The sequence below is a fragment of the Mandrillus leucophaeus genome, unplaced genomic scaffold (assembly GCF_000951045.1).
Source record: "Mandrillus leucophaeus isolate KB7577 unplaced genomic scaffold, Mleu.le_1.0 Scaffold728, whole genome shotgun sequence".
Lineage (NCBI taxonomy): Eukaryota > Metazoa > Chordata > Mammalia > Primates > Cercopithecidae > Mandrillus > Mandrillus leucophaeus.
In genome coordinates this window covers 961980-987564 of record NW_012107897.1, presented here as the reverse complement: position 1 = coordinate 987564, position 25585 = coordinate 961980, and the positions used below count along the sequence as shown (strand labels likewise).

Sequence of the window (25585 nt, the reverse complement as noted above, 5' to 3'; positions counted from 1 at the left end):
TGCCAATGTTGCTCTATTCTGATGGAATCAAAAGGAAATTCTCTACTGGACTTCAAATTCTGATGGCTTTGCCAGGAAAAACAGGGTGTGGTAAACTGGGGAGGCGGGAGCGGCAGGCAGGCCGGGCATGGCGTCCATGGCGGCGGCTATCGCGGCCTCGCGCTCGGCGGTCATGAGCGGGAACCGGCCTCTTGACGACCGGGAGCGAAAGCGCTTCACTTACTTCTCGTCGCTGAGCCCCATGGCCAGGAAGATCATGCAGGACAAGGAGAAGATCCGCGAGAAGTACGGGCCCGAGTGGGCGCGGCTGCCGCCCGCGCAGCAGGACGAGATCATCGACCGGTGCCTGGTGGGGCCGCGCGCTCCGGCGCCCCGAGACCCCGGGGACTCGGAGGAGCTCACGCGCTTCCCCGGCCTGCGCGGGCCCACGGGCCAGAAGGTGGTGCGCTTCGGGGACGAGGTAGGTGCGGGCCTGGCAGCGGACCCTCTTCCCCGCCCGGCGCCCCGTGGCGCCCCGGCCCGGGGGGCACATGCCGGCGTGAGGCCGCCCCAGCTGGTAGGGGCTGGAAAGGAAAAGGCAGGAATGGCAGTGGGTGGGAGGGGAGCCCCAGAGCCGAAGGTCGGGGGATGGGAGTTCCGCTGGGGGAGTTGGTTAAGAGATCGCCGAGAGGTGGGGTCGTTAAAGAACCTCCATCTAGACCTGATCCGCCGGCTCGCACGGACTCCAGAGACTTCTCCCGGAGCTGTCGTAAGCGAGGCTGACCAAAGTGGAAACAACAAGCAGTTTTAAACCAGACAAGCCTGGGTTTTAATCCAGCTCTGCTACTTACTACCTGTATGGCGGTGGGTGAATTAACTTCTTAGAGCCTCAGTTTCCACTGTGTAAAACAGGGATAATAACGCCCATCCCGTGCCTGCCCGTGAAGACACTCAGCATATGATATATACTAACATGAATACTTGTGATGAGTTGTATGGGGAAAGTAAAATTGCCAAGCCAGGCAACAGGAAAGAAAAGGTGTCTTCCAAGATAAGGAGGGAAACCCATCCATCACCCTAAGATGTTTTCCAAGTGAGCACGACGTCCAGGGTATGTTTTAGGGGTGAGCATGGTGACCCTGTTTTCCGCCAAAAAACTAAGGGATGATAAGCTTAAATGAGCTCCAGTAAGTCTTGGCCACATAACAGGGCATGTTTAGGTCTCAGATCTAGGCACCGTCCAGACTGCTGGAGGGGCAGTAGAAACGCCGAATCTGTTCCAGAAAAAGCTCAGGGATGACCCACACTTAGACACAAAGGCCTGAATCTTCTGTGGGGTTCAGAAACTTGGTCTTCTTTTTCTTAGAAATGTGTTTAACCGAAGCTTGTTTGGTGCCATTAGAATTTGCACTGTGGCTCTTTGGCCTTTCAAACTCAGCTTTTGCCATGAGGAGCAAAGTCAAGCAGAGCAAAAAGTATGAGAATGAAATCGCTCGCTGTTAAGGCTGTTTCTTGGGCTAGAGGGGAGAGAAGCTGGAAGAGTTTTTTTTCTGAAGAAGTTGTGGATTATGGATGGAATTTAAGTTAAGGAGGTTTAGATCAGATTTTCAGGCTTGGGTGTGCTGAGACATTTATGAATACGAAGTGTTCGTGGTCATAAACCCACTTTAATGTGAGGGAAATGTGAAATGACTGAAGGATGATGCCAATGTTGCTCTATTCTGATGGAATCAAAAGGAAATTCTCTACTGGACTTCAAATTCTGATGGCTTTGCCAGGAAAAACAGGGTGTGGTAAACTGGGGAGGGGAAAATATAGGTTTTAAAATGTATTCCTAGAGCCGAAACATTTTCAGTGGGAAAATATGCGTATTTATAAAGACATGTGTGCAGTGTTTGCGCCCAGATTTGGGGGATGAAAAAGCAGGCAGCACTCCTTTGGAAGAGTCACGAATAAATATGAGAGGAAGTAAACTTCTAAGTACTTACAAATGTTGGAGAGTGACTGTCATTTTCCCTTAGCTCGGTGTCCAGCTAAGAATATCTACACGCCTACTCATGATCAAAAAGCCCATGTCATAGAAGAGCCCAGTATCACTGACGAGGAAGAATATGGCCAAGTTAATTTTTTATTCTCATTCCTTATCTGGTGCCAGACTGAGCTGTTTCTTAATTTGTAAACTCAATGTGATTTCAAAGCAAGTGGGACTGTACTGTGCTGTGGTGCCTGCATGTCCTTCCAGGAGCAACTCAGGAGAATTGAATCTCAGCTTTGCAAAACCAGCTGAGAGCATGTTCTGAAATGCTTCTGACCAGCCTCAGCTCAGACGGCAGAGGGGCAGATAGACCCTGTATTTTAACAGAGGTACATAGCAATGTGGCCCAGGGTAAGTTTTTGCCTGCAGTGGCTGTGTAGGTTAATAGCAGTAGGGAATTTAAATTCCCCTGGACTGGGCCAGAGGTTGGCACCAAAGTGGAGTCAGTTGTCTCATTGTTGTCCCCACGAGATCATTCATGGAGGAGGGCCAGCTCCTAGGCACAGGGATGATGGATAAGGACAGGGTAGGCTGCTGAACAGAGGTACCCACCAAATAGGTGACCCCAAGTTTGTCTTAAAGGACTGTAAACTAGATAGAGTGGGGCCCTGTGTCCCTTCCCACTTGATCAGTCTTCTGATGTGGTCCTGGGGCCTCCACAGCCCTTTCTGCTGCCCTGAAGGACACTGACTATTTCTTTGAATGGTGTCTTCTCCCCCATTGCCAGTAGTGTTTTTCTATCTCACATAGCAACATTTTAAGTCAGAGCATGCAAATATAGCCTCCAAATGTGGTGACCATCTTCTAGACATTTCTTGTGTGTTGCAGGAACAAATAGAAATTGATTGTATGATGCTGATCACAGATCTTCATGGTTTTGAATGTGGTCAGGGGCTCAGTTCACTCACTGAAGTTGCCTGTGCATCTGACAGGTGTGGCGTCCGTGTATGTTTTCATCCTCATCTTCTGGCCTGAGGCCCAGATGGCCCTTTGCCTTGATGACTTAACCTGGTTCTCCTCAGGGAAGGAGGCTGCTGCCTTTGAGTACTGAAGCCATGAAGGGCCCTGTCAGTCTTTAGGTTCTTGCTTCCTTGGAAATCAGCTGAGCAAATATTTCTCAAAGCCTGTTATATTAGAGACAAGGCATTCTAGCTTAGGGTACTTCATCCTCCCATAATCTTTACCAACTCCTTTAAAAATCCCCCCATGTGAACATATGATCTCAGTAAAAAAGCACAGAAGTATAGCTTCAACCTAGGTCCTAACCCCTTCCTACAGCCACCCAACCCCCTTTTGTGGAAAATCTGGAGCTGCTGCTGGAAGAATGTGTCCCAACCAGCAAAAGGAGAGAAGCATGCAGAGCCCCAAGTCATGTCCTGGATTCTTGTCCTGACCATGCCACCAGCAAGGTGTCGTCCCTCTTAGGGGGTAGTTTGCCCCTCTGTGAAGTCTGGTGGCAGAACCAATGGCTCACAGAGTTTCAAACCCGGTGGCCTGGCTTGGAGCAGCCACAGACATTGAGGACATGCACTTTGGGTCCAGTATTTTGGTAAGAACATTAAGGCAGGTTTGCAAATGGATGCTTTTGACGGTCTTTCACCCGCGCTGCTTGATTGCCGCGTTCTTCCTCCAGCAGTAGGGTTTCAGGAATGGCTTACTTTGGAGGGGAAAGTTTTTCATTTTAGAAGGATCACCCTGTCTGCTTCTGCTGTTTCCTGTTATCCCAAAGGAGAAAACCCCACACACCTCTGAATTGTTAAGAATGTGTTGCTCCCTGCTCCTGCCCCCAATCTCCTTGTCACTGATCTAGCGAGATGTGAGTACATGGTGAGAATTACAGGGTTCCACATTCTGTGAGACATTCTTGACTCCAGATGGTCCCTAAGCAGATGACTGGGGAGCTTGGGGCAGCTGGTGCGTCTTGTTTGCGTGGCCCTACTTGCCTCTTCCATCTCTCCATACGGTGGAGCTGGGCAGGAAGGGTGTTTCAATATCCCTAATTGGGGTTTCACATGTTGTGGAACGTGGATTTTTAGACCCCGGAGCCAGACAGCTCTGTCCCCCCTTCAACAGCTTGGCATGACCCACTGCCGTGTCCTTCCAGCGCCTTCATGTCTGCCCCTCCTACAGGAACCTGGGGACTTGCTGTTGCTCTCTTACTCCTCTTGGCCTTAGCTTCCTTTTCTGAAGCTGTTTTTGCCTCCCCATATCTCCTGCATTGCCTGTGGCCTCTTAGTCCTTAGGCTAGAGGACTCCACAGGTGCTGTGGCTATGGGTACCAATGTTTAGCAAACTGCTGAGCTGCTGCACCCGTTCTGTGCGGTTAGGGCTATCTACAGAAGACCCTTCTGCAAACCTAGGAGCCTGTGTGCTGGCCAACCTAGAGGTTTGCTTGCTAAAATAAACCAATTTATTATAAAAGTTTTTACCTGTACATTAATGTTAAAAGTTTCAAACCAGGCTGAAGCAGCATTATAAAACAGCTGGTAGAATCAATCGCTTCAGAACTTTCCTTGAGCATTACATCTTTGTTAGATTTGAGTTTGGCTGCTGTGTCTCCTCATCCTCTTTGCCTTTAGTAGACTGGCCTTTTCGTTTTGAAATCTGACATTAAGAAAAAAAGAAAGAAAGAAAGAAAAAGAAAATTAGGGAGTTGCTTTCTCAGCATTTTGGACTCCTTTTTTAAGGAAGGTGGAATGTTTGATTTATGATTCCCACCTTTTGCCTGGTGTATCCATGGATGTTTTAGAAAGGATGGCAGGGTTTTCTGAGTCCCTCTACCTGGGGCCCTGGGCAGGAGTTGAGATGACCCTGCTTCAAATCCAGTTCCACGGGCTGAGAGGAGAGGGCGGTCGGGCCTGTTCGGTGAGCTTCCCTTTCATGCTGTGGGTTCTCTGCCCCGAGTAGCACCTGGCCTGGTTCCCTGGGAGCTAAGGCCTCTCCTCCCCAGGCACCTCTGCTAGCTCCTGTGGGAGGGTGGCCCAGTGGCAGCCAGGGAACAGGTTTAGCAAAGAAATGAAGTGACTTGGTCACTGACATGCAGGGAGGGAGGGCAGGAAGCATGGCGACAGGTGTAGAGTCATCTTTTAATTGACAAGAGTCACTTCTACACTCTAAGCAAGGGATTCCCGTAGAACTGGAGAAAATATCTATTTCTTCTTCTGAATGAATGAATGAAGGAAGATGAGACCATTTGTTTAGACTTCCTGTCATATTTTGCTCATTTCCTTAGAATTTCCTCCACCTACTCTGTATCCTGTTCCCATTACCATGCTCGTGCTGAGTTTTTGTTTTGCTGTAATCTATGGAGGACTGAGTTTCTGGATTCGTATTCATGGCGGAAAACATGCCCAGTGGTGAAATCAGGACTGTTTTTCTGTCTTTGAAACTGCAGTGTTGTATTTCCAGTTATGGAAACCCCCTTATCTCAGCAGAGTTAAAAATATTACAAGTCAAAGGGAAAAGCATGGATTCCATAAATATGTAAACAATACATCCTAAAAATAAGCAGTTGGTAAAAAAAAGAACATATTTTAATCATTCTTCCGTACTCTCCTCTTTTTAAATAGACTTAATTTTTTAGAGCAGTTTTAGATTCACAGCAAAATTGAGCAGAAAGTACAAAGCTCTCATTACTTCTCTGGCTCCCCCACTGTCAGCATCCACGCCACAGTGGTGCATTTGTGACAGCTGATGAATGTACATTGACACATTGTTACCACCCAAAGTCCATAGTTTGGGGTTCACTCTTGGGTTGTCCACTGTATGGATCTTGACAAATGAATAATGACATGTACCCACCACTATAATATCACACAGGGGAGTTTCACTGCCCTAAAAATTCTCTGTGTTCCACTTATTTATCCTTCCCTCCCCCTAACCCCTGGCAGCCAACGATGTTTTAACTGTCTCCATGGTTTTGCCTTTTCCAGAATGTAATATGATTGGATTCATACAGTATGCAGCCTTTTGAGATTGGCTTCTTTTACTTAGTGATACTCATTTAAGGTTCTTCCATGTCTTTCTGTGACTTGGTAGCTCATTTCTTTGCTAAATAATGTTCCATTGTCTGGATGTATCACAGTTTACTTATCCAATAACTGAAACACATCTTGGTTGCTTCTAAGTTTTGGCAATTATGAGTAAAACATCTGTGTGTTGGTTTTTTTGTGTGGACCGAAGTCTTCAGTTCATCTGGGTAAATACCAAGGAGTGTGATTATCTCACTCCTGTAACATATTTATTTGTGGAAAAATAAATATAGAAATAACTACAGCAGAAGCACTGTTGAATTTGTGCATGGAGCTGCGGTTGGGAGGCTCTCAGTTGGTCAACATGTCCAGGGTGCTGTCATTATCAGTGACAACAACCAGTGTTGTCACTTGGTAATTAAGCCTTACAGTTGATCCACAGGACAGGCTCTGGCATCTCTGAGGGAGTGATGGGCACGACACAGCTCACCAGGAACAATGTGTTCCACCCTGGGTGAGCCAAGATACCCAGGCCACCTGGCATCACTACAGGGTGACACACTCTGCAACCTATGGGACTTTCTGTCCTGCTCACATGCTCTGCTGTCTAAACCTTATTTCTCTAGCTTATAGAATTTCTCAGTTTACATTTCTTACCTTCAAGCCAAGATGCCACAGGTGTCAACCAGAAACTCTCCTTATTTATGGACCTCAGGCAGACGAGGACCATTTCTGGCGTCAATATGTGTGTTGTCGTGTTCCCAGATCTTGATGCTGTTTTAGAATCACCCCAGAAAGCCTCACTCCCTGCCCAGCTGTTTTTCCTGGAACAGCTTGTGGAGGCCCTAAGGGAGCCCCCATGCTGGACAGCGCCCTCTGCAGGCGCTATCCATCCACACAGCAGAAAGAAACACTTGCAGAATGTGATGAAATATCAGGATGTTTGTTATGGTTGTAGCCTGTGGTGTGCTGGTAAATATTTAACAGTCGGCTCTGGGGGAGTGAGGCGGACTAGCCCTGACTTCTAGCATTTGCCAGTTGCCATGACCAGATACTCCACTGTGGCCTGTTCCATGCTCTTGGCGTGACTAACGGGATGCACAACTGGGCACTGCGCTATGTGGTATTTCCACCTTATACATACAATGGATGCAAATAACCTCAAGACCATGGATAATAGTAACTGTATTGAAATGTTGAGTTTCTAGTGTTTGTTACTTTTTTTTTGGTGGGGGGGGCGCACTTTAAAAAAACATTCAGTTTTTAGAGTAGTTTTAGGTTCCAGCAAAATTGAACAGAAGGTACAGAGAGTTCCCACGCAGACCTTTCCCAAAATGTGCACACAGACATGCATATGCGTGCAGCCTTCCCCACCATCGACATCCTAAACCAGAGTGGTGCATTGATTGCAATCAATGAACCTGCATTGTTTTTATCATTGTCACGCGAAGTCTCTGGTTTACACTAGGGGTCGCTTTTGGAGGTGTACACCATGATGGTATCATACAGAGGGGAGCCACTGCCTTAACAGAAATCCTCTGTGCGCCACCTGCTCATGCCTCCCGCCCCCCAGGCTCTGGCAGCCACTGATCTTTTTACTGTCTCTGTAGTTTTGCCTTTTGCAGAATATCATATAGCTGGAATCATACAATATGTAGCCTTTTTAGATTGGCTTCTTTCCACTTAATAATATCCATTTGAGGTTCCTCCGTGTCTTTCCATGACTTTTTATTGTGGTAAAATACGTATAACATAAAATTCACCATTTTAACCACTTTTCTGTGTGTAGTCCGAGGCATTTAGTACAGTCACAATGTTGTGCAATCATCACCATCCATTTCCAGAACTCGTGTATTATTTGAAGTGAAATTATATCCTTTAAAGAATTAAACTCTGTATATATTAAACAATAACTCCCCATTTCCTGGCCTCAGTCCCTGATAACCTCTGTTCTACTTTCTGTCTCTGTGATTTTGCCTACTCTAGGTACCTTATATAAGTGGGATCATATGATTTTTTGTCCTTGTGTCTGGCTTAGTTCACTAAGCATAATGTCTTCAAGGTTCATCCATGTTGAAGCCTGTATCAGAATTTCCTTCCTTTTTAAGACTGAATAATATTCCATTGTATGGATAAACCACATTTTGTTTATGCATTCATCTGTCAGCGGATACCTGGTTGCTTTCATCTTTTGGTTATTGTGAATGGCGCAGTTACAAACATTGGGGTATAAGGATCTCTGAGCCCCTGCTTCCAGTTCTTTTGGGTGTATACCTAGGAATGAAATTGCTGGAACAAATGGTAATTGTATGTGTAATTTTTTGAGGAACTGCCGAAGTGTTTTATATAATGGCTACTTTATTTACATTCCCACCAAAAGTGCACAAGGGTTCCAGTGCCTCCACATCCTCACCAATGTTTGCTATTTTCTGCTTTTTGATAGTAGCCATCCTTGTGGTGTGAAGTATATCACCTTTATTTTTAATACAATGGATTTAATTTCAAGTTTATATAATTCACCTTTTTAATCACGCAGTTAAACAACAGGTTCAAGAAAGTCCTCAAAATTTTACAATCAGCTCTCGTTAGTTGGTGCAAGCCTGCTCCAACACACCTCTGCTTGCAGCCTTGCAGCCTCCAAAAATAAAAGTGTCTAGGAACCACAGAGTTCTTAAGCCCTCCAGTATCCATTTTTTATCAACAAATAAAGAAGTAAATGCTGGCGATACGATTCAAACATGTATTCCAGCACTATGGAAAAAAAAATGCTTTATTATTATTATTTTTAAAATTCTGTTTCATTTAGAGTTTAGGAGGTACACACTGAATTGGATGAACATTTCCCAGAGAAGAGCAAATACTCAAGGTCTCTGGGATGTTAGGGGAAAAGATTGTGTGTGTGTTTATCCCAGAGTTCTTGGAGCTGCGTGGGGACTGGCAGAGCCTTTTACATGTAGTGCTGGCCTCTGATAATTGCCAAGTGCTCTGTGTTTCTGGTGGCTTTCTATAGCTTCCCCTCTGCTTTTTGGCTTTCTCCTCTGGGATTTGGTGATCCGAGGCATCTTTCTGCCCTGCACTCCAAAGAAGACATTGTTTCTGGAGAGATTCAGTGCTGCCTTTGGTATGGATGCCTCTTACGGAATTTGACTCTGAGGATAAGTCCTGGCCAACAATGAAGTCCACTCTCTTGTCGTGTGGCCTAAGTAACAGATGTGTTTTGGCACTTAGATGATTTCAGATCCTAGGCGCCAGAGAGGGGGGTGGGAAAGCCTTCCAGGCAGTCCTAGAAAAAGCATATGTGATTGGTCCAAGAGCATGTGCCTGGCCTCATTTTGGTTGCCTGCTGGTCACCATGGGAGTAGAAGAAAGGATAGCATTGTATACGTGTGAGTGGGTGCCACCACTTTGCAATTCTGATCCCATTTGCATCCAACAGCCTAGGGAGCCTGTTCTTGCCACCAGTGCTTTTTGTGGCTAGAGCGTGCAGTTGAAGGCTGACATCAGAGCTTCCATCACATTTTTGTTTGGCATGTTTATTTTTGTTAAGCACTTTATTGTTTTTTATGAGCTCAGAATTACAGAAACCCAAGGAATCTGCCCCTTGACTTCATTTCTTGCTGGAGCAAACAAAAGACTATTGACTCGACACTAAGTTGGGGAGAAATCACAGTGTGACCCTTTCTCCTCCTGCGACCCCCTTGGAATTTCAGCTAATATGGGTTGCCGTCACTAGAGAGTTGGCTGTCCCCAAGCTCTGGGCTAAGTCTTTGTTCCTAAGAGTCTTATATACTGAGCCACCTTCCAAAGCCAAAAGCCTTATTATTTTAATCTTTGCAGATTTCAAAGGGACTCAAGGTATATAATTAATATTTAGAATCATATCAAGTAACAGGGGAGTCCAGCTACATCATGCCCCGCCCTGGCCAGCGTTCCTGCCCTCTGCCTGCCCTGCAGGTGTTCATACACTTCGTCTTTCCATTTGGGTGGCCAGCGGCCTGTTCAATTCTGGATGGAAGGAGTACCTTTGCCAGTTGATTTCCATTTACCTTCTTCCAAAGATCCAAAGCCGGGTCTCTACTCTACCCTGTGGATGGCTGGCCATTCCTCCTGGGACTAAGAGCTGTGAAGAGCCGGTGAAGTCTTAGAGGGAATGTGAGTGTGGGGTGTGGAGGCTGGGGAGGAAAATCAACCTGTGAAAATATACAGGCTTGTGCAGAGATCATTTATTCACAAAGAGTTAATGAATGATTAACTAGAATAAATGATACTTATTCCATCGGCCCCTTTTATTTTTCCCACGTGAAAACAAAGCCCTTCTTGGTGTGATTACTTCTAAAAGGAACTCAGAGGGTTCTGAGGATTTTAGGGACTTTGGTTATTTAGCTTAACTGTACCCCTAGCATACACACAGAGACATGGACCAGGAGCCCCCTACAGCTGAAGGCTGGCCTTCTACCTCTGCTAGGAGACATCTAATCGCAAAGCCTTGGTAACTCACATTCCTTCAGGCATCCATTTCCATTTTTGGAGGAACGAAGTTTGTGCATTGGGAAGTAACTTGAGTGTAACTGAAATTCCAAACAAAATGAGGTTCCTCTCATTTTTAAAGGTTTTGCTTGACGGCCATGAGGCAGTGCATACCAACCAGTTCAGAAGTCAGGATCATAAGCAAATACCATTACAGGAGAATGACTGTAACACTTTGAGGATGGGGGTCACCTTACTGTGCACATGGTCATCAGTTGCACACACTACGTGGTTCTCAGAACTGACTGATACACTTTAATGCAGCTTGACCCAGTTTGTAGGGCTTTCCCCCCACTTTTGTAATTCTTAATATTTATAACTAGTATCTTTGTTAGTGGTGTTTTTTTCCTGATATAAATATGTTTAGTCCTTTTATATACACTCCTGGGAAAATAAAGACCTAATTCTGGCCTTTCACACTGCCTCCTCTCTGGGTTTTCCTTGCTCTTTACCCCCAGTATATGTGAAGTATTTGTGCCACAAATGTGCCAGTCCCTACTGCACAGAACCAAGGCACACAGCACAGCCATCAGGACACAGAACCGGATCTCTACCCTGTCGATGGCCAGCTCTTCCTCCTGGGGCCAAGAGCTGTAAGGAGCCTGTGGCCCCACATTGGGAAGTCTTGCGGGAGTGTGAGTGTTGGGAGGCGGAGATTGTGGGGGAAAATCAACCTGTGAAAGGATCTGGGCTTGTGCAGAGTTTGTTTATTCACATATTCTCAAAGAGTGAGTGAGCGTCCGCTACGGGCAGTCACTGAGTCTTCCAGGCACTGGGGATAGAGGAGTAGACAAAGGCCCTGCTCTGTCACCCTTGTCATCTAGGGTTGGCCGTGCTTGGGCTGTGCTGGAGAGTCATCACACACTTCCTTCCCCATCCCTCCTTCTTGGGAATAGGCCTTCAGCTGCCCAGACCCTGGCATGCCTTCGTTATTCGAGTTCAAAGACTGGCCTCCCACTGGCCGTTCATGTTAGGAGGTGTCTGCAGAGAGAACGCACGCTCAGGGTCTGGAAGGCTGAACGTGTACACTTATATGTTGGTGAGGCACTCCCCCTGCGTGGGCCCTGGCATTTGCCCCCAGTGTCTGAGGCTAAGCTGGGGTGGCAGAGGCTCTGTCAGAAGCTGAAAGAAGAGGGTCTGTGGGCAGAACTGGTTTGCCCTGTAGATGAGAGGGAAGCCAGACCACTTGACTTAGGGACACAGTGTCAGTGTATCTCTGGGTGGGAAGAAAACAGTTATCCAGGGATACTTAGGGAAGGCTATAAATCACTTGGAGTTTTGGGGAGATGTGGATATGATCTCAGTTTAAAATATTTTATCCCATTTTCGCCTGTATCACCCAGTGTGTCCTGATTTTTCATCCTGAAAATAGTTCCCAGTAGAAGCAGTCAGACCTGGTGCACACCTGTAGTCCCAGCTGCTCTGGACACCAAGGCAGGAGCATCGCTTGAGCCCAGGAGTTTGCGTCCAGCCTGGCCAACATACTGAGACCCCATCTTTTAGAACAAACAAACAAACAAACAAACAAAAGTTACCCAATTGAAGCTGGACACAGATGAGACATTTGCTAGCACAGGAATAACTGCAGGCAGAGGGTGGGACCTAAGGAAAGGTGACTTCTCCAAGTTATTTGTGCAGGCCAGTGAACAAAACATACTGGATCCAAGGTCAAATTCCTAGTGATTGTTCTGTAGGGCTCTTTCTGTCCTGTTCTGTTTGGTGGGGGTGGGGTGTGATTTCAGAGTTCTTGTTATAATTAGTCACATGGATTACATTGGCGTTTTTCTTCATTGATTCTGCTGATCCATGCCCTTGAGCTCTCCAGTAGGCCTGTTGGGGAGGAGGGGAGCTCCTGTGTTGGCATTGACTGGCAGATTATGGCCTGGCATTATTTTCCCAGATTACCTCATTTAATCCTTATAACAGCCCTGCAAGGGAAGTATCATTCTACTTTTACAAATGAGAAAACTGAGGCTCAAAAAGGCTAAATCATCTTCCCATAGCCACACAGCTAATCATTGTTCAGGGCTGAGTCTGTGCCTGATTCTGCTGAGACCATCAAGGCCTGGTCCACTCCTACTCAGCTCATCTGTCTGAGTCCATTGGGGGGACTCACCGGCATATACCCTGTTGTCTGTTTGGCTGGGGAGGGGAGTGTCTGGCAGCCTCAGCGGGAAAGGTGAGGGAGCAATCTGGCCAAGATGGTCAGCACGTTATATTGAGAGTGTCAAAGCATCAGGCTCGTTTAGAGCCAGCAGTTGGGATTATTCCTAAGTTTTGGTTCCCTCATGGTCCTGGGTGGATGTTTGCATGGGATATGTCTAGGTTTGGATTTCAGATTTATTCTTGAATTTTTATTTCAGGATCTAACTTGGCAAGATGAGCACTCTGCCCCTTTCTCCTGGGAAACAAGGGTAAGTTGGATTAAATTTAGATCTATTTGTTCCTTTAAAAATAATTGAATAATTGTGTATTTTTCTTTCAACATTTGATGGACTCAGAAGACAGCCCCCTGACTGCCAGGCTGCAGGGGATGTGCCCATTGTTGGTAGAAAAGGAGGGGATGGGAGGAGCATGGTGAGGAACTAGGAAACTATTGTGTGTGGTTTGGTGATAGAGTTCAAAGTAGTAGTGCTTTAGCCAGGGTCCAGTGAGGCCCCATGATGCCCATTGATTAAGGGGGCCAGCCCTCTTGGGGGCCCTTTCTCTGCTTATGCCTCTAGTCCCCAGCACTTAGCACCTTGGTGAGAGATGCCCATAAGACAAAGTTTTGAGCAAATGGGAGGCGACGAGCCGGTTGACAGACATAGACATGCATTTAGCTAATTCATCCCAACTTGGATCACTATTCTGTCTCCCAGCCATTCTTCTTCATCATTATCATCATCATTGCCAGAGCTGCTTAAAAGCATCAAGCTTCACTGATGTTAATTCATTTTCCCCTCTCCTAAGTTGCCCCAGTAGAAGTACATTCATAAGCAAAATGACTAAAAGGCAGGTGTCTTTAACCCAAGGAACAGAAATAAAAGACCAAGATTTTCTGAATTCTAGAACAATTTGGTGGTGTGTGTTGGAGGATTCTTTACATCATGAGAGTGTGTTACAGACAGAGACAGTGGTGAGCCTGGAATAGGGCTTGGACTCCTGGGCAGATCAGGGTTTTTAAATACTGAAACTTCAAGGCACTGGTTTTGTGGTTTTTCACTTGTCCACATCGTTGCTGATCAGAGCCCTCATCCCAGCAGGAGGCCTATGAGCAGGGTGGGCCCGAGTGAAGGACCCTGAGAGGCCCTTATGTAAGCGACTGTGTCTTAAAATGAGATGTTGCCCAAGGGTTCAGATGGACAAGGACCGCTGGCACTGTTCTTGGTACACAGACAGTATTTAGTAACCTATTGCCAATTGCCCTGAGTGAAGCGAGCTGGCCTCAGGGCATGGGAGCATGGGACAGTTGAGATGATTGTTAGAGTTAAGAGGTGATTTTGAGAAAGACATGGCATTAATTTAGTCTCCCTAGGGATCTGGGTACTGGTTGCAGGGGTGACCAACATTGTCTTGGGAGAGAGCACAAGATGTTAAGGAGCCACCTGCAATTGGAATAGCTCCTAAATCCAACACTGGATCCTGTGTCTACTGACATTGCAAAGGAAGTCATAGGTGGGTAAAAAGTGCATCATTACATGGATTCTCAGCCGGGGCCCTCAATATTCCTTTTCTATGGGCTCCCAAAATGGGTAATTGTGAGAAACACTAATCCTATAGATGATATCTAGTGGTAATAGCCAGATAGATTCTCTGTGTGTTGGAAATGAGCAACCTTGGGTGTGGTGGCCCAGAAAGCAGTGCAGATTTTCCTGGACTGGGTCTGTAGTTGATGATATCACAGTGATAAAGGCAGAGGAAAGTAAAAAATAGTTAAAGTGTCCTAAGACCTAAGCTCATCATGTTCCCCATAAGAATATCTATTCTCTTAAGAATTTACCTTGTTAAATGTTCCCGAATCAGCTATTTGTGGGACAGGACATTTCATCTTTTATTAACTTGGCATAGAAGACATTCTGGGACAAGGTAGTGCAGCTCCTGAAGTGGCCACTGATACAGACACAGCTGCTGGGGCCAGAGTGGGAAACAGGTGCCCGGAGAAGTTCTCGAGAACAGAAAGAGCAAGTACAGTCCACTTGGATCACACTTGTGCTGAGAGACTCATTGTCCACAGATGCCAGCATATCTGGTCCCTTAGGAACCAGTGTAAATTGAGGAAGCTTGCTAAAATCCGGTTAACATGTGTCACCCATCATAACTTGCATGCTTTTAGTAAAGTGTAGTCTTCATTGCTCAGAGTTTGCAGTTTCATTTCATGTTCCTGTTAGATGAGAGTTCCAGTTTGTTTCACAAACTGTTGGGCTCACTCTGTGTCCTCACCTTCCTGTTTGATCTCTTGAGGTCAGACTTACTATAGTTTGCTATTAGAAATGTCTAGGGGCAAAATAGAGGGTATCTCGGAGAGCAAGGGAGCTGTCCCTTCCTCCTTCTTCACTAGGCAGTGCCGAGTTTTAGAAGCCCATCACTCATTCCTCTTTAGTCTTAACCCTGGAGTGCCCTGCCACCCTGCTTGAAGAGATTTGCCAAACTCTTCTTAAGACTTCAAGGCTTATAAGATCCTCATTGGAGAGCCACAAACAGGAAGTGGCTTTAGTGAAGGTAGGACCCCTCAATCTCCAGTTGCAGGAATGGAGGGAGACTTGGACCCCATTTCTTGTTACCTCTCAATTGATGCCTTCCTAACTCTATCAGTTCTCTATAGATGCATAACAAACTTAATGGCTTGAAGCAGCATTTTATGTGTTGATGATTGTGTGGGTCAGTGGTTGGAGCAGGGCTCAGCTGGAGTGTTCTTCTGTCGGCCTTGCCTGGGATCACTCATGTGTCATCTGATCTCCTGATGGGAACTCGATGCTCTGAGAACCTTGCTCATGTGTCTGGTTGGTGCTGGGTGTTAGCTGGGCCACATGTCTCCAGCAGCCAGCCTGGACTTCTTCACACAGAGGTGGAGAGATTCGTGTGCAGGAACAGAAGTGTACGAGGACTCTTTTTGAAGCTTAGGCTGGGCAATTGCATAGTATCACTTCTGCTCTGTTCTGCTGGTCAAATCAAGGCACAAGCCAGGCCAGATTCAATGTGTGAGGGAAGAGATTGCACCTCTTGATAGAAGAGCTGCGGTGAGTTTGCACCCATTTTAAATCTAAGATTCCATGCCCTAGTAGCTATGTCATTCATTCCATGCTTAACCTTGGTTATTTCTTTCCATTTTTAGTTAATCACTCATCGATTTTTTTAAGTTTTATTTTTAATTGTGGCAAAATACACACAACATAAAATTTCCCATCTTAATCATGTTTAAGTGTATAGTCTGGTGGCATTAAGTACGTTCACATTTCTGTGCAAACATCATCATCCATCTTGAGAACTCTTTTCTAAAATTATTATTTTTAATTGACAAATGAAAAATTATATATATTTATGATGTATAACAAGATGTTTTGATATGTGTACACATCGTGGAATGATTAATCCACACCTCCAGAACTCATCTCACAAAACTGAAACTCTGTTCCCACTAGAGAATGACTTCCCCCGACTCTCGCTAGCCCGTGGCAGCCACCATCTATTTTCTGTCTCTGAAATCATTCATTGATTTTTTTTTTCCAGTAGACATTTATTGTGTACCCTGTTTATGTCAGACATTATGCCGCAGGCCCAGAGTTGAGCATATGCCACTTCTGTGCTCGAAAAACAGCTCAGTGAGTGGACAGCTATGTTTGGTGGCAAATCTCACTTAGGACAAAAGCTATAGCCACCAAGTCACTCCAGTCATTTTCCCCATTCATTTAACCCATATTTGTACACATGTTGGGTAGATGTAACCTCATGCCCTCCTTCAGCTATTCAGTTCAATAGGCATTTAACGGATGCCAGCAGAGTGCCCAGCTCTGACTTCTCCATCCTCTGACAAACCTACCTACACAAGGGTAAGCCTGACCCAAGGTCACGGCCATGGGCAGAATTAAGAATCACAGGGATTTTTGGTTTCTCACCCAACTTTTGCACCTCCGTATGGGTTCCTTTCTCTTGGCCAGCCCATGACCGTTCCACCTCCACAGAATGAGCTGCAGTTGTGCTTGGGACTGGTGGTCGCTGCCCCCATGCAACGCAGCTTTGATCAGGAGAGCTCACTGTGGCCTCACTGTAGCAGCTGTGCGCCTGCCTCATTTTCCAGCCTGTCCCCCATGCCTCAGTTGCCTCCTCTGAGGCTGATGCTGGCTGTGGTGCCTCTGTTGCCCAGACTTCTTCCATCGTGGAAGGGAGGCCTGCCGGTCCCAGAAGTGGTGGGGGTGGTCGTGATTGTCATCTTTTCCACTCATCGATCAGCTTGACAGGCGTGCAGGTGGAGAGGGGGCCAGTGGGGACCTAATGGTGCATTCCTATGTCATGCTACTGCTGTTTTGAGAGGGAAAAACTCAGCACTTAGAAGGCTTCAGACGGGATGAGGAGGCAGGGAGTGGAGAGAGGATTCTTTACATTCCCCAGGCGGCCTGGGCTGGAGAATTCAGAGGAGAAAATGCCTTTGGGGCAGGTCAGGCCCTGTCTCAAAGTTGGCTGGGCTCTTGGCTGGCTGGGCTCTTGGTTGGCTGGGCTCTTGGTTGGCTGGGCGTTTTGACCCTGTCCCCAGCCTTGCCCCTCCTCCAAGCTGTCTGTCTGCTTCTCCTTTCTGGCTACCCCATTCCTTCACCTGATGTCCAGCTGCCTATTAGGACACTAAGTAGTTTGGGCTGGGGATCGGTTTCTTGATTTGATGGATGTCAAAAGATCTCAGGGGGCCAGTATAGATCATTCCCAGAGTAGGGAAGCCTTCCAGAGCCCTCCTCGGGAAGACATATAAACATTTATGAGCACAGGCCCTTCCTCCATGCTGTGCCCATGATAGGGATGTGTGTGCACTTTGAATTCTTTCACTCTCGGGAGGCTGGTGTCCCTGTTCACGCTGTGGGTCAGGACACCGGGATGCAGGGGGTCAGGTGCCTGGCAGGTCAAGTGGACGAAGAGCAATTGGAGCTCAGGTCTATCTGTGGCTTGCAGGGCTTTGCTGCCCATGGTGGGACAGAAGGGCTGTTTCAGCAGGATGTTCCTGGACATAGAGGATTCACTGGCTCTGCTCGGTGGTTCCTCCTCACTACCAGTCACAAGGTTTCTGAGAGGCAGGGCACCCTGGGGTGGCACCCACCCACCCGAAGCTTGGTCTCTGCGCTCCTCACCGAGACCCCCATCTCTGCCCAGCAGTCCCCTCCCTTCCTCCTGCCCTTCCTCTGGGCTGTGCCTCACCCCTTCCTGAGACAACAGTGGGCCCCTGTGGGCCTCTGCTCTCGACCTTTCCCTGCTCTCCATGTGTGTGGGGTGATGTGTCACTCGCTCAGCCCTGCCCTCACCCTGCACTACCATCCCACAGGCTCTGTTCTCGCCCACCTCAGGGACCATGTTCCCTTGAACCTCAGTGTTTTGCTTAGTCCCCTGACCCCCATCCACCTGAGAAGGCCCCACCTGCCCTCCAGACTCAGCACAAAGCCTCTTTCCACACTTGTCCCAATCAGGAATCTCACCACGTGCCGGGTGTGTGCTGAGCACCCTCCCTGCATTGCAGCATGTAATCCTCACAACAATCCACTTTACAGATGAGGAAAGCAAGGCATAAAGTGAGGATGTGAACCAGGCAGTCGTAAGCCCAGGGCTGGGCTCTTCACCCCTGTGCAGCTTCCGAAGTTGCCCTCTTCCTTGTTACCGTTAGGAAGCACTGTGATAGAGGAAAAACAGGGATCGTGCTGATGAATTCCTTGTTGGTGCATCTTCGTCCCTGTGAGATGATGAGCCCAGAATGGCAGACACAGTTATTTGTCCCTTAACCTTGACATCCCTGGGGCCTGGTGCACCTCTGCACCCATGCCCTGTTGGGCCTCCGCTGAGTTCTCCCTGGCTGGTGTTTGTTGCCTTAGAGGCTGACGGGGCGGGTGTTTGTTTGCTTACATTCATTGCCCCGTCTCTTTGGGCCCCTGGGTTTGTCCCCTGCCAGCTGCCACTTCTACTGAATTTGTGATTCTAAAGGTTTTGAGTGTCCTCCCGCTCATCTTCCTCCTCTTCCCTCTTTGGAGGGGAGGTGGCAAGAATAGGTGTTAAGTGGTTGGTGAATGTATTAGGATTTGCTCCATTAAATGGTGATCTTTTCTGACAAGGCTTCTGTAGCCTTTGTCTCAACAATTTAGATCTGTCCAAGGCTGCCAAGCCAAACAGTTAGTTTTGGCAGCCTGCCCTCGTCTTTTACTGAAATATTACACATTCCTCTTCAGTGAGTGGGACGTTAAAAATAGACACTGGGCTCAGTTGTGGTCCTTCTGTTTTTAGAACAGACATGGCCAACTGAGACCCAGCTCCCCGCATGGGACGACTGACGCCCAGCCGTGGCCTGGCTGGAGGGAGTCCGCCCAGCAGAGCCTCCGTGGGCACTTGGGACATTGAGGCTGGGCTGTCAGTGTTGCTGTTAGGAGGGACGGTTTCCTTGTGGGCTCTCCTATCTCCCCTGTCCCACTAAGTTGAATCCCCAAACCCCGGCTTTCTGTCTGTGGCCAGTGCCCAAGAGTTGGCGTTCCGTGGCCCATGGGTTCCTCCCCTTCATGAGCCTTATCCTCCCGCCAGCCCTGGCTCCCTGTTGCTCAGTGCCGTGGGAGAGGGCTGACATGACCTCCTTTCTCAAGAGCCTAGCTCTTTCCACACCTGTAGAAAACGGATTTTTGTTCTAGGAAAGTCTAGGACGTGCCCTGGACTGGAAGACGGGGAACGGCCAACAGTGTGGAGTCACCGAAACAAAAAGCACTAAAACTTACTTTGAAATGGCAAAAGGGGCTCTGCCTTCCTGTGGCCTGCATGTCGGTGTGTCTTTGAAAATGAGCTTGGAGCCACTTTTCGCTCTGTCCTGGTGCTGCGTGCACAGACACCAGGACAGGTCCCGCCCGGGTAGAATGAGGTCCCTGGGCGGGATGGGCTGCAGTACCTGAGAGATGGGCTTCATCTCCCCGGGGCCCCCACCTGGCCCTGCTGGAGTCTGTTTTTATTATAGTTCCTGGAGTTTTTAGAGCTGAGCAGAGTTGATCTAGACAGGAAAAAAGATTCTTCCCCTACCCCAAGAGGTTTGTGTCTAGAAATTCTAGATGACAAACCCGTTTCCTTTGGGGAAAGCAGTGGGGAAGAGGCCTAGCACCCAGCAGGGTGATGGATGAGGGCAGGTTTTTTTTTTTTATATATAGTTGTTTGAAATATCGATGGGGTACATGTGATATTTCGTGAAATCATAGACTGTATGTTCACGTTGGGGTACTTGGGGCATCCATCACTTCGAGTATTTATCATTTCTATGTGTTGGGAGCATTTTACATTCTCTCTTATAGCTATTTCAAAATACACAGCACACTTCACTATAGTCACCCCTCTCTGCTATTGAACACTAGAGCAAACGCTTACTCCTTCTATCTCCTTAACCAACCTCTCTTCATCCCCTTCCTACCCACACACCCTTCCTAGCCTGCAGTATCTGTTTCTTCTACTCCCTGTCTTCATGAGATCATCAGGGCTGTTTTGTTAAAGGAGATTGTGGTTATACGTTATTTGCAAAATTATGAACAGCATACACATACATAGGGAAAAAGACTTAGAAGCAAATGCATTGGAACTTTTTTCTTCTCTAAGTTCTTGTCTTCCCCATAGTCACCTCCAGACCCCCTAAACTAGGTAGCTGCTTCTGCCAGCAAAGCCGTCTCCTCTAGCCAGATGACACCCTCCTCTGAAGAGCTGTTGCCAGGTTTCCAGGTCTCCTGTTACCCAAGCAGGGATGGGAGCAACCTCTGTCATTCTGTTTGAGGAGGTCACACCCAGCTAAGTGCTGCCTGGTTCCCTTCCCGCAGCACCCCTGCAGCAGCCCAGGAACCACTGTGATGGGCGTCTCCCCCCAGCATCCCTGGCTCTGCCCACTGCTGCCCTCCACGTACACAGGAAGTTCTGTGTCACCTTCTAGAGGCTTCTGAGCAAAGACACCCATGGGAGAAATTGCTGATCCTAAAAAAGCCTGGGGTTTGATGAAGTGCTCAGTTTTAAGTGCCGTCCTTACACTACAATTTCCAGATCAAAGTCAACTCTGTCCCCTGAGCTGGGCCCCACTTCTGAGCCATTTTTAGTGATTCGCCTATTTCAAGAAACCGTCATCTCTATCCCACAGTCTTTCTGTATTCTGTTGTGGAATTTGGAAATACGCAGAGTATTCAGAATGCATCACTCAGAAACAGTCCTTTAAAATCAAATTAGATCACACACATACATAAAGAAATCCTACTGTGTCCACTGCTCCTGGTGGCTTCCATGGGTGTCGTACCTGGTGTTATTTTGTAATGCAGGATGCCCAGCCATGGATTCAGGCTTGGAATCTCTCGATCCAGGTTGAAATCCCAGCTGCCAATCTCCTATTGGGCTGGTGACCTAGGACAATTCTCCATTTTCTCATTTGTAGAATGAAAATAATAATAATTTAGAAACAACATTCCTGACACATCAGGCACACTGAGTAATCTACATTGTCTTTAACCAGAGCTCCTGGAAGAACCAGTGCTTTGATGGCTGTCGCCCAGGTTGGAGTGCAGTGGCACGGTCTTGGCTCACTGCAACCTCTGCCTCCTGAGTTCAAGCGATTCTCCTGCCTCAGTCTCCTGAGTGGCTGGGATTACAGGCGTGCATCACCATGCCCGCCTAATTTTTGTATTTTTAGTAGAGACAGGGTTTCACCATGTTGGTCAGACTGGTCTCAAACTTCTGACCTCGTGATCTGCCTGCCTCGGCCTCCCAAAGTGCTGGGATTACAGGCGTGAGCCACCGCGCCTGGCCCTTGGGTTTTCTTTCCAATAACATTGAGCTTCAGGGCAGCCTAGGCTTGCGTTTTAAAGTTGAATTCTTCATGACCTCATGATCTCATCTCCCAAGCCTGGAGGGAAGACGTCTGGCCGTCGGAAGCTGGGCTTTTAGAAGTCTCAGACTCAAGAGAGCGTGTGCAGCTCTCTCTGTTCAGGGCCTGCAGTTCACACAGGAAAAGCAGTATTTCCATCCTTGCCCTGACAAATACGCCCCTGCCTGTTGGCGAGAATCCTGGGAGAGTGCTGCTGTCTGCAGAGACTTAAAGAACTGAACAGACCATTGATTATGTGAAAGACTGTGCATGAAAGGCACGAAGAACCATGTTGTGTATCTTAAGTTAGCACAGGCAGTTTCAAATTATTATACTCAGTGACTGAAAATGCTACTGTGATGTACATCTGGTGGCATTAGAAATTGGGGCAGCTGCTAGAAAGCAGATTTGATAGTATGCATCCAAAACCATAAAAAGGAAAGGTTTAAATTGTTTGTATTTTGATATTTCACTTCTAGAAATCTGTCTAAAAAATTAACCCAAAATGAAGAAGAGATTATATGCATGAAGATGTTTATGGCAACCTTAATTATAACAATAAGGCCTAGAAATAGCAAATTGTCTGATAATAAGAAAATGGTTAAGTAGGTGGTGTGACAGCTACTGAAATATTTTTACAGCCATTAAAAATAATGGTTATAATGACTATAAACAACATTGATGATGCTTATGATTAAGTGGAAAAGCAATACCCCAAATCACATGCCCAGCAGAACTACAGCCTCATAAAACACATATATGAAAATGGTTACATAGAAATAACAAAAAGCAGTAGTGATTATGGGAGGAGGGAAGGATTGTGACTGATTCTTCTTCTTTTTTCTATTTCCCAAACTTTTTGTCATGTAGTTTTATTACTTTTATTTATTTATTTTTAGTATATATTTTCTTTTTTCTTTCTTTTTTTTTTTTTTATTTGAGATGGAGTTTCACTCTTGTTGCACAGGCTGGAGTGCAATGGCGCAATCTTGGCTCACCACAACCTCTGCCTCCTGGGTTCAAGCGATTCTCCTGCCTCAGCCTTCCTGAGTAGCTGGGATTACAGGCATGCGCCACCACGCCTGGCTAATTTTGTATTTTTAGTAGAGACGGGGTTTCTTCATGTTGGTCAGGCTGGTCTTGAACTCCTGACCTCAGATGACCCACCCGCCTCGGCCTCCCTAAGTGCTGGGATTACAGGCGTGAGCCATACCGTGCCCGGCCTATTTTTAATATATTTTTTGAGACAGGATCTTGCTCTGTTGCCCAGGCTGGAATGCAGTGGTGCAATTGTGGCTCACTGCAGCCTTGGCCTCCCAGGCTCAAGCAATCCTCCCACCTCAGCCGACTGAGTAGCTGGGGACCACAGGCATGTGTCACCATGGCTGGCAATGTTTTAAAAAAATTTTTAGTAGAGAAGGGGTCTCACTTGTTGCCTAGGCTGGTCTTGAACTAGACACAAGCGATTTTCTATCCTTAACTTCCCAAAGTGCTAGGATTACAGGCGTGAGCCACCACATCTGGCATATTAATTTATTTTAGAAAGAGGCAGGGAAGTATGAGGGAGCAGAAATGGTGAGGGAAGAGAGAAGTCTTCAAAACTGATTTTAGAAATAATTGAGATTACAAATGGCTTGTTCTGCAGAGCTTGGAAGACAACATTCTACTCCGAAGAGGTGGTTTAGGTTGCCGTGTAATGATTTTGGTGGTCAAAACAGCTCAGCAGTATCATTTTTAGAGATCACTGTGGTTAGCAGCATCCAGATCATGGAAAGCATTTTGTGGGTGCTCAGATGTGGGGCATGGGCTGTGATGGGTGCTGGGCCCTGCCCTCTGAGTGTTTGTGATCTGAGGCTAGGTTCTGACCCTGGCTGCGGAGTGGCCTTTTGTTGCAGTGTGCACCTTTCCTCATAATCCTCGCAGTGAGGGTCGTCACCTGCCAGGAAGGTGCTAGAACCACGCTGGAGGAGACAGGCGGGTGCCCTGTTTACCAAGCAGAGAGCCCTTACTCATCGGTAATACTCAGATGCCTTGAGCTGCATGTAGCATAGTGCATGAGGGAGTGTATTAGTGTGTTCTTGTGTTGCTTTGAAGAAATGCCTGAGACTGGGTAGTTGATAAAGAGAAGAGGTTTAATTGGCTCACAGTTCTGTGGGCTGCACAGGAAACATGGCCTCGGCATCTGCTTGGCTTCTGGGGAGGCCTCAGGGGGCTGTGGCTCATGGTGGAAGGCAGAGGAGAGCAGGTATCTCAAATGGTAGAGCAGAAGCAAGAGGGAGAGAGGCAGGGGGAGGTGCCACACTCTTTTAAATGACCAGATCTCATGGGAACTCACTATCATGAAGACAGCATCGACCCCATGATCCAGACACCTCCCACCAGGCCCCACCTCCAGCACTGGGGATTACAGTTCAACATGAGATTTGGGAGGGGACCCCCACCCACACTCTGTCATCCGGCCTTGGCATTTAAGCTTCTGATGCATTTCAGGTGTGCAATGGAAGTCCTGACCATACCCACCACTCAGGACAGACAGTTCCAGCACATGGGCAACAACTCGTGTGTGGCTGGCATGCGTCCGCATGCTGAGGAGGGGGTACGTGGGCTGGCACACCTGTAATGGTCGATTCTCAGTATCACTTTCTTTTTTCTCTCCTTTCTCACATCCCACCGTAGAGTCAGATGGAGTTCAGTATCTCCGCCCTATCCATCCAGGAGCCGAGCAACGGCACCACCGCCAGCGAGCCCAGACCCCTGTCCAAAGCTTCCCAGGGCTCCCAGGCCCTCAAGTCCTCCCAAGGCAGCAGGTCCTCCAGCCTGGACGCCCTGGGCCCCGCCAGGAAGGAGGAGGAAGCATCCTTCTGGAAGATCAATGCCGAGAGGTCCCGAGGGGAGGGGCCTGAGGCCGAGTTCCAGTCGCTGACCCCTAGCCAGATCAAGTCCATGGAGAAGGGGGAGAAGGTCTTGCCTCCCTGCTACCGGCAGGAACCTGCCCCGAAGGACAGGGAGGCCAAGATGGAAAGGCCCAGCACCCTCCGTCAGGAGCAGCGTCCCCTTCCCAACGTGAGCACCGAACGCGAGAGAGCCCAGCCCGTCCAGGCCTTCGGCAGCACGCTGCAGGAGGCCGCCCCCTCCCAGCTCGAGGGGAAGCTGCCGTCTCCTGACATCAGGCAGGACGACGGGGAAGACACCCTGTTCTTGGAACCCAAGTTTGCACAGGTGAGTGGCCTGCACCAACGTGTTCTCAGGCAGGGTTATACCTTCTTCCATGGGGACTGAGAGGGTCCCCCACAAAGCAGGCAGGCCACAGGTGCCCATGCTCTTTTTCCTCTCCCCCCTCCTTCCTCCTTCCCCTGCCTCTTCCTCAGAGGATGCCTAGGCTCAGCGTGCTGAACCACCAACACATAGGCAACAAGACAAGTTTTGCGAGTCGATCTGGGCGCCCTGATTTGTGTGCCAGTTAGTGGATTCTGTGGCCCACTGCGCTTTCCCGGGTGTGGGGGCTGCTATCAGAAGAGGCCCCCGGAAGGCGCTACGCCCAGGGCTGTCACAGCTCAAGGCTGTGTTAGGCCTTCTTTTGGGGAGCTATCCATAGAGGCAATGGTCTGTTCTTTAGGATTGGTCTGGATTTGGGCCAGGGGAGCTGCCTGCTGGCACGGCAGGCAGGCACACTTAGGAGGCCACACTGAGTCTTGCCCCTCTGTGGGCCTTGCTGGACTCCTGGCTGCCTTGCTGAGGAGTGAGCCCAGGATGCAGTTTCCTCTATGTTAGCCACACCCGGCCTCCTGTGGCCCTTGAGACTCCTTGGTTCTTGTGGTCGCTGTTCTTTTTTTTTTTAAATTTTTTATTTCCATAGGTTTTTGGGGAACAAGTGGTATTTGGTTACATAAGTTTTTTAGTAGTGATTTGTGAGATTTTGGTGCACCCATCACCCAAGCAGTGTACACTGAACCCAGTTTGTAGTCTTTTATCCCACACCCTTCTCCCACCTTTTCCCCCTGAGTCCCCAAAGTCCATTGTGTCATTCCTTTGCCTTCGCAT

General features: G+C 47.8%; 1 protein-coding gene across 3 annotated transcripts in view; it reads left to right on the top strand.

Moving 5' to 3' along the window:
• The first annotated feature begins 104 nt into the window (after positions 1 to 104).
• LOC105528654 (chromosome unknown open reading frame, human C1orf198) overlaps positions 105 to 25585 on the top strand; it is a 29620-nt gene continuing 4139 nt past the window's right edge. The window contains exons 1-3 of one of the 3 annotated variants that reach the window (XM_011965474.1): positions 105 to 460; positions 12876 to 12926; positions 24221 to 24763. In XM_011965474.1, coding sequence (XP_011820864.1) covers positions 128 to 460; positions 12876 to 12926; positions 24221 to 24763 — 927 coding nt within the window. In that variant the 5' untranslated portion in view covers positions 105 to 127. Of the gene's footprint in view, positions 461 to 12555; positions 12717 to 12875; positions 12927 to 24220; positions 25239 to 25585 lie in introns of those variants that run through there. The other 2 variants (XM_011965472.1, XM_011965475.1) reach the window with 2 other exon arrangements.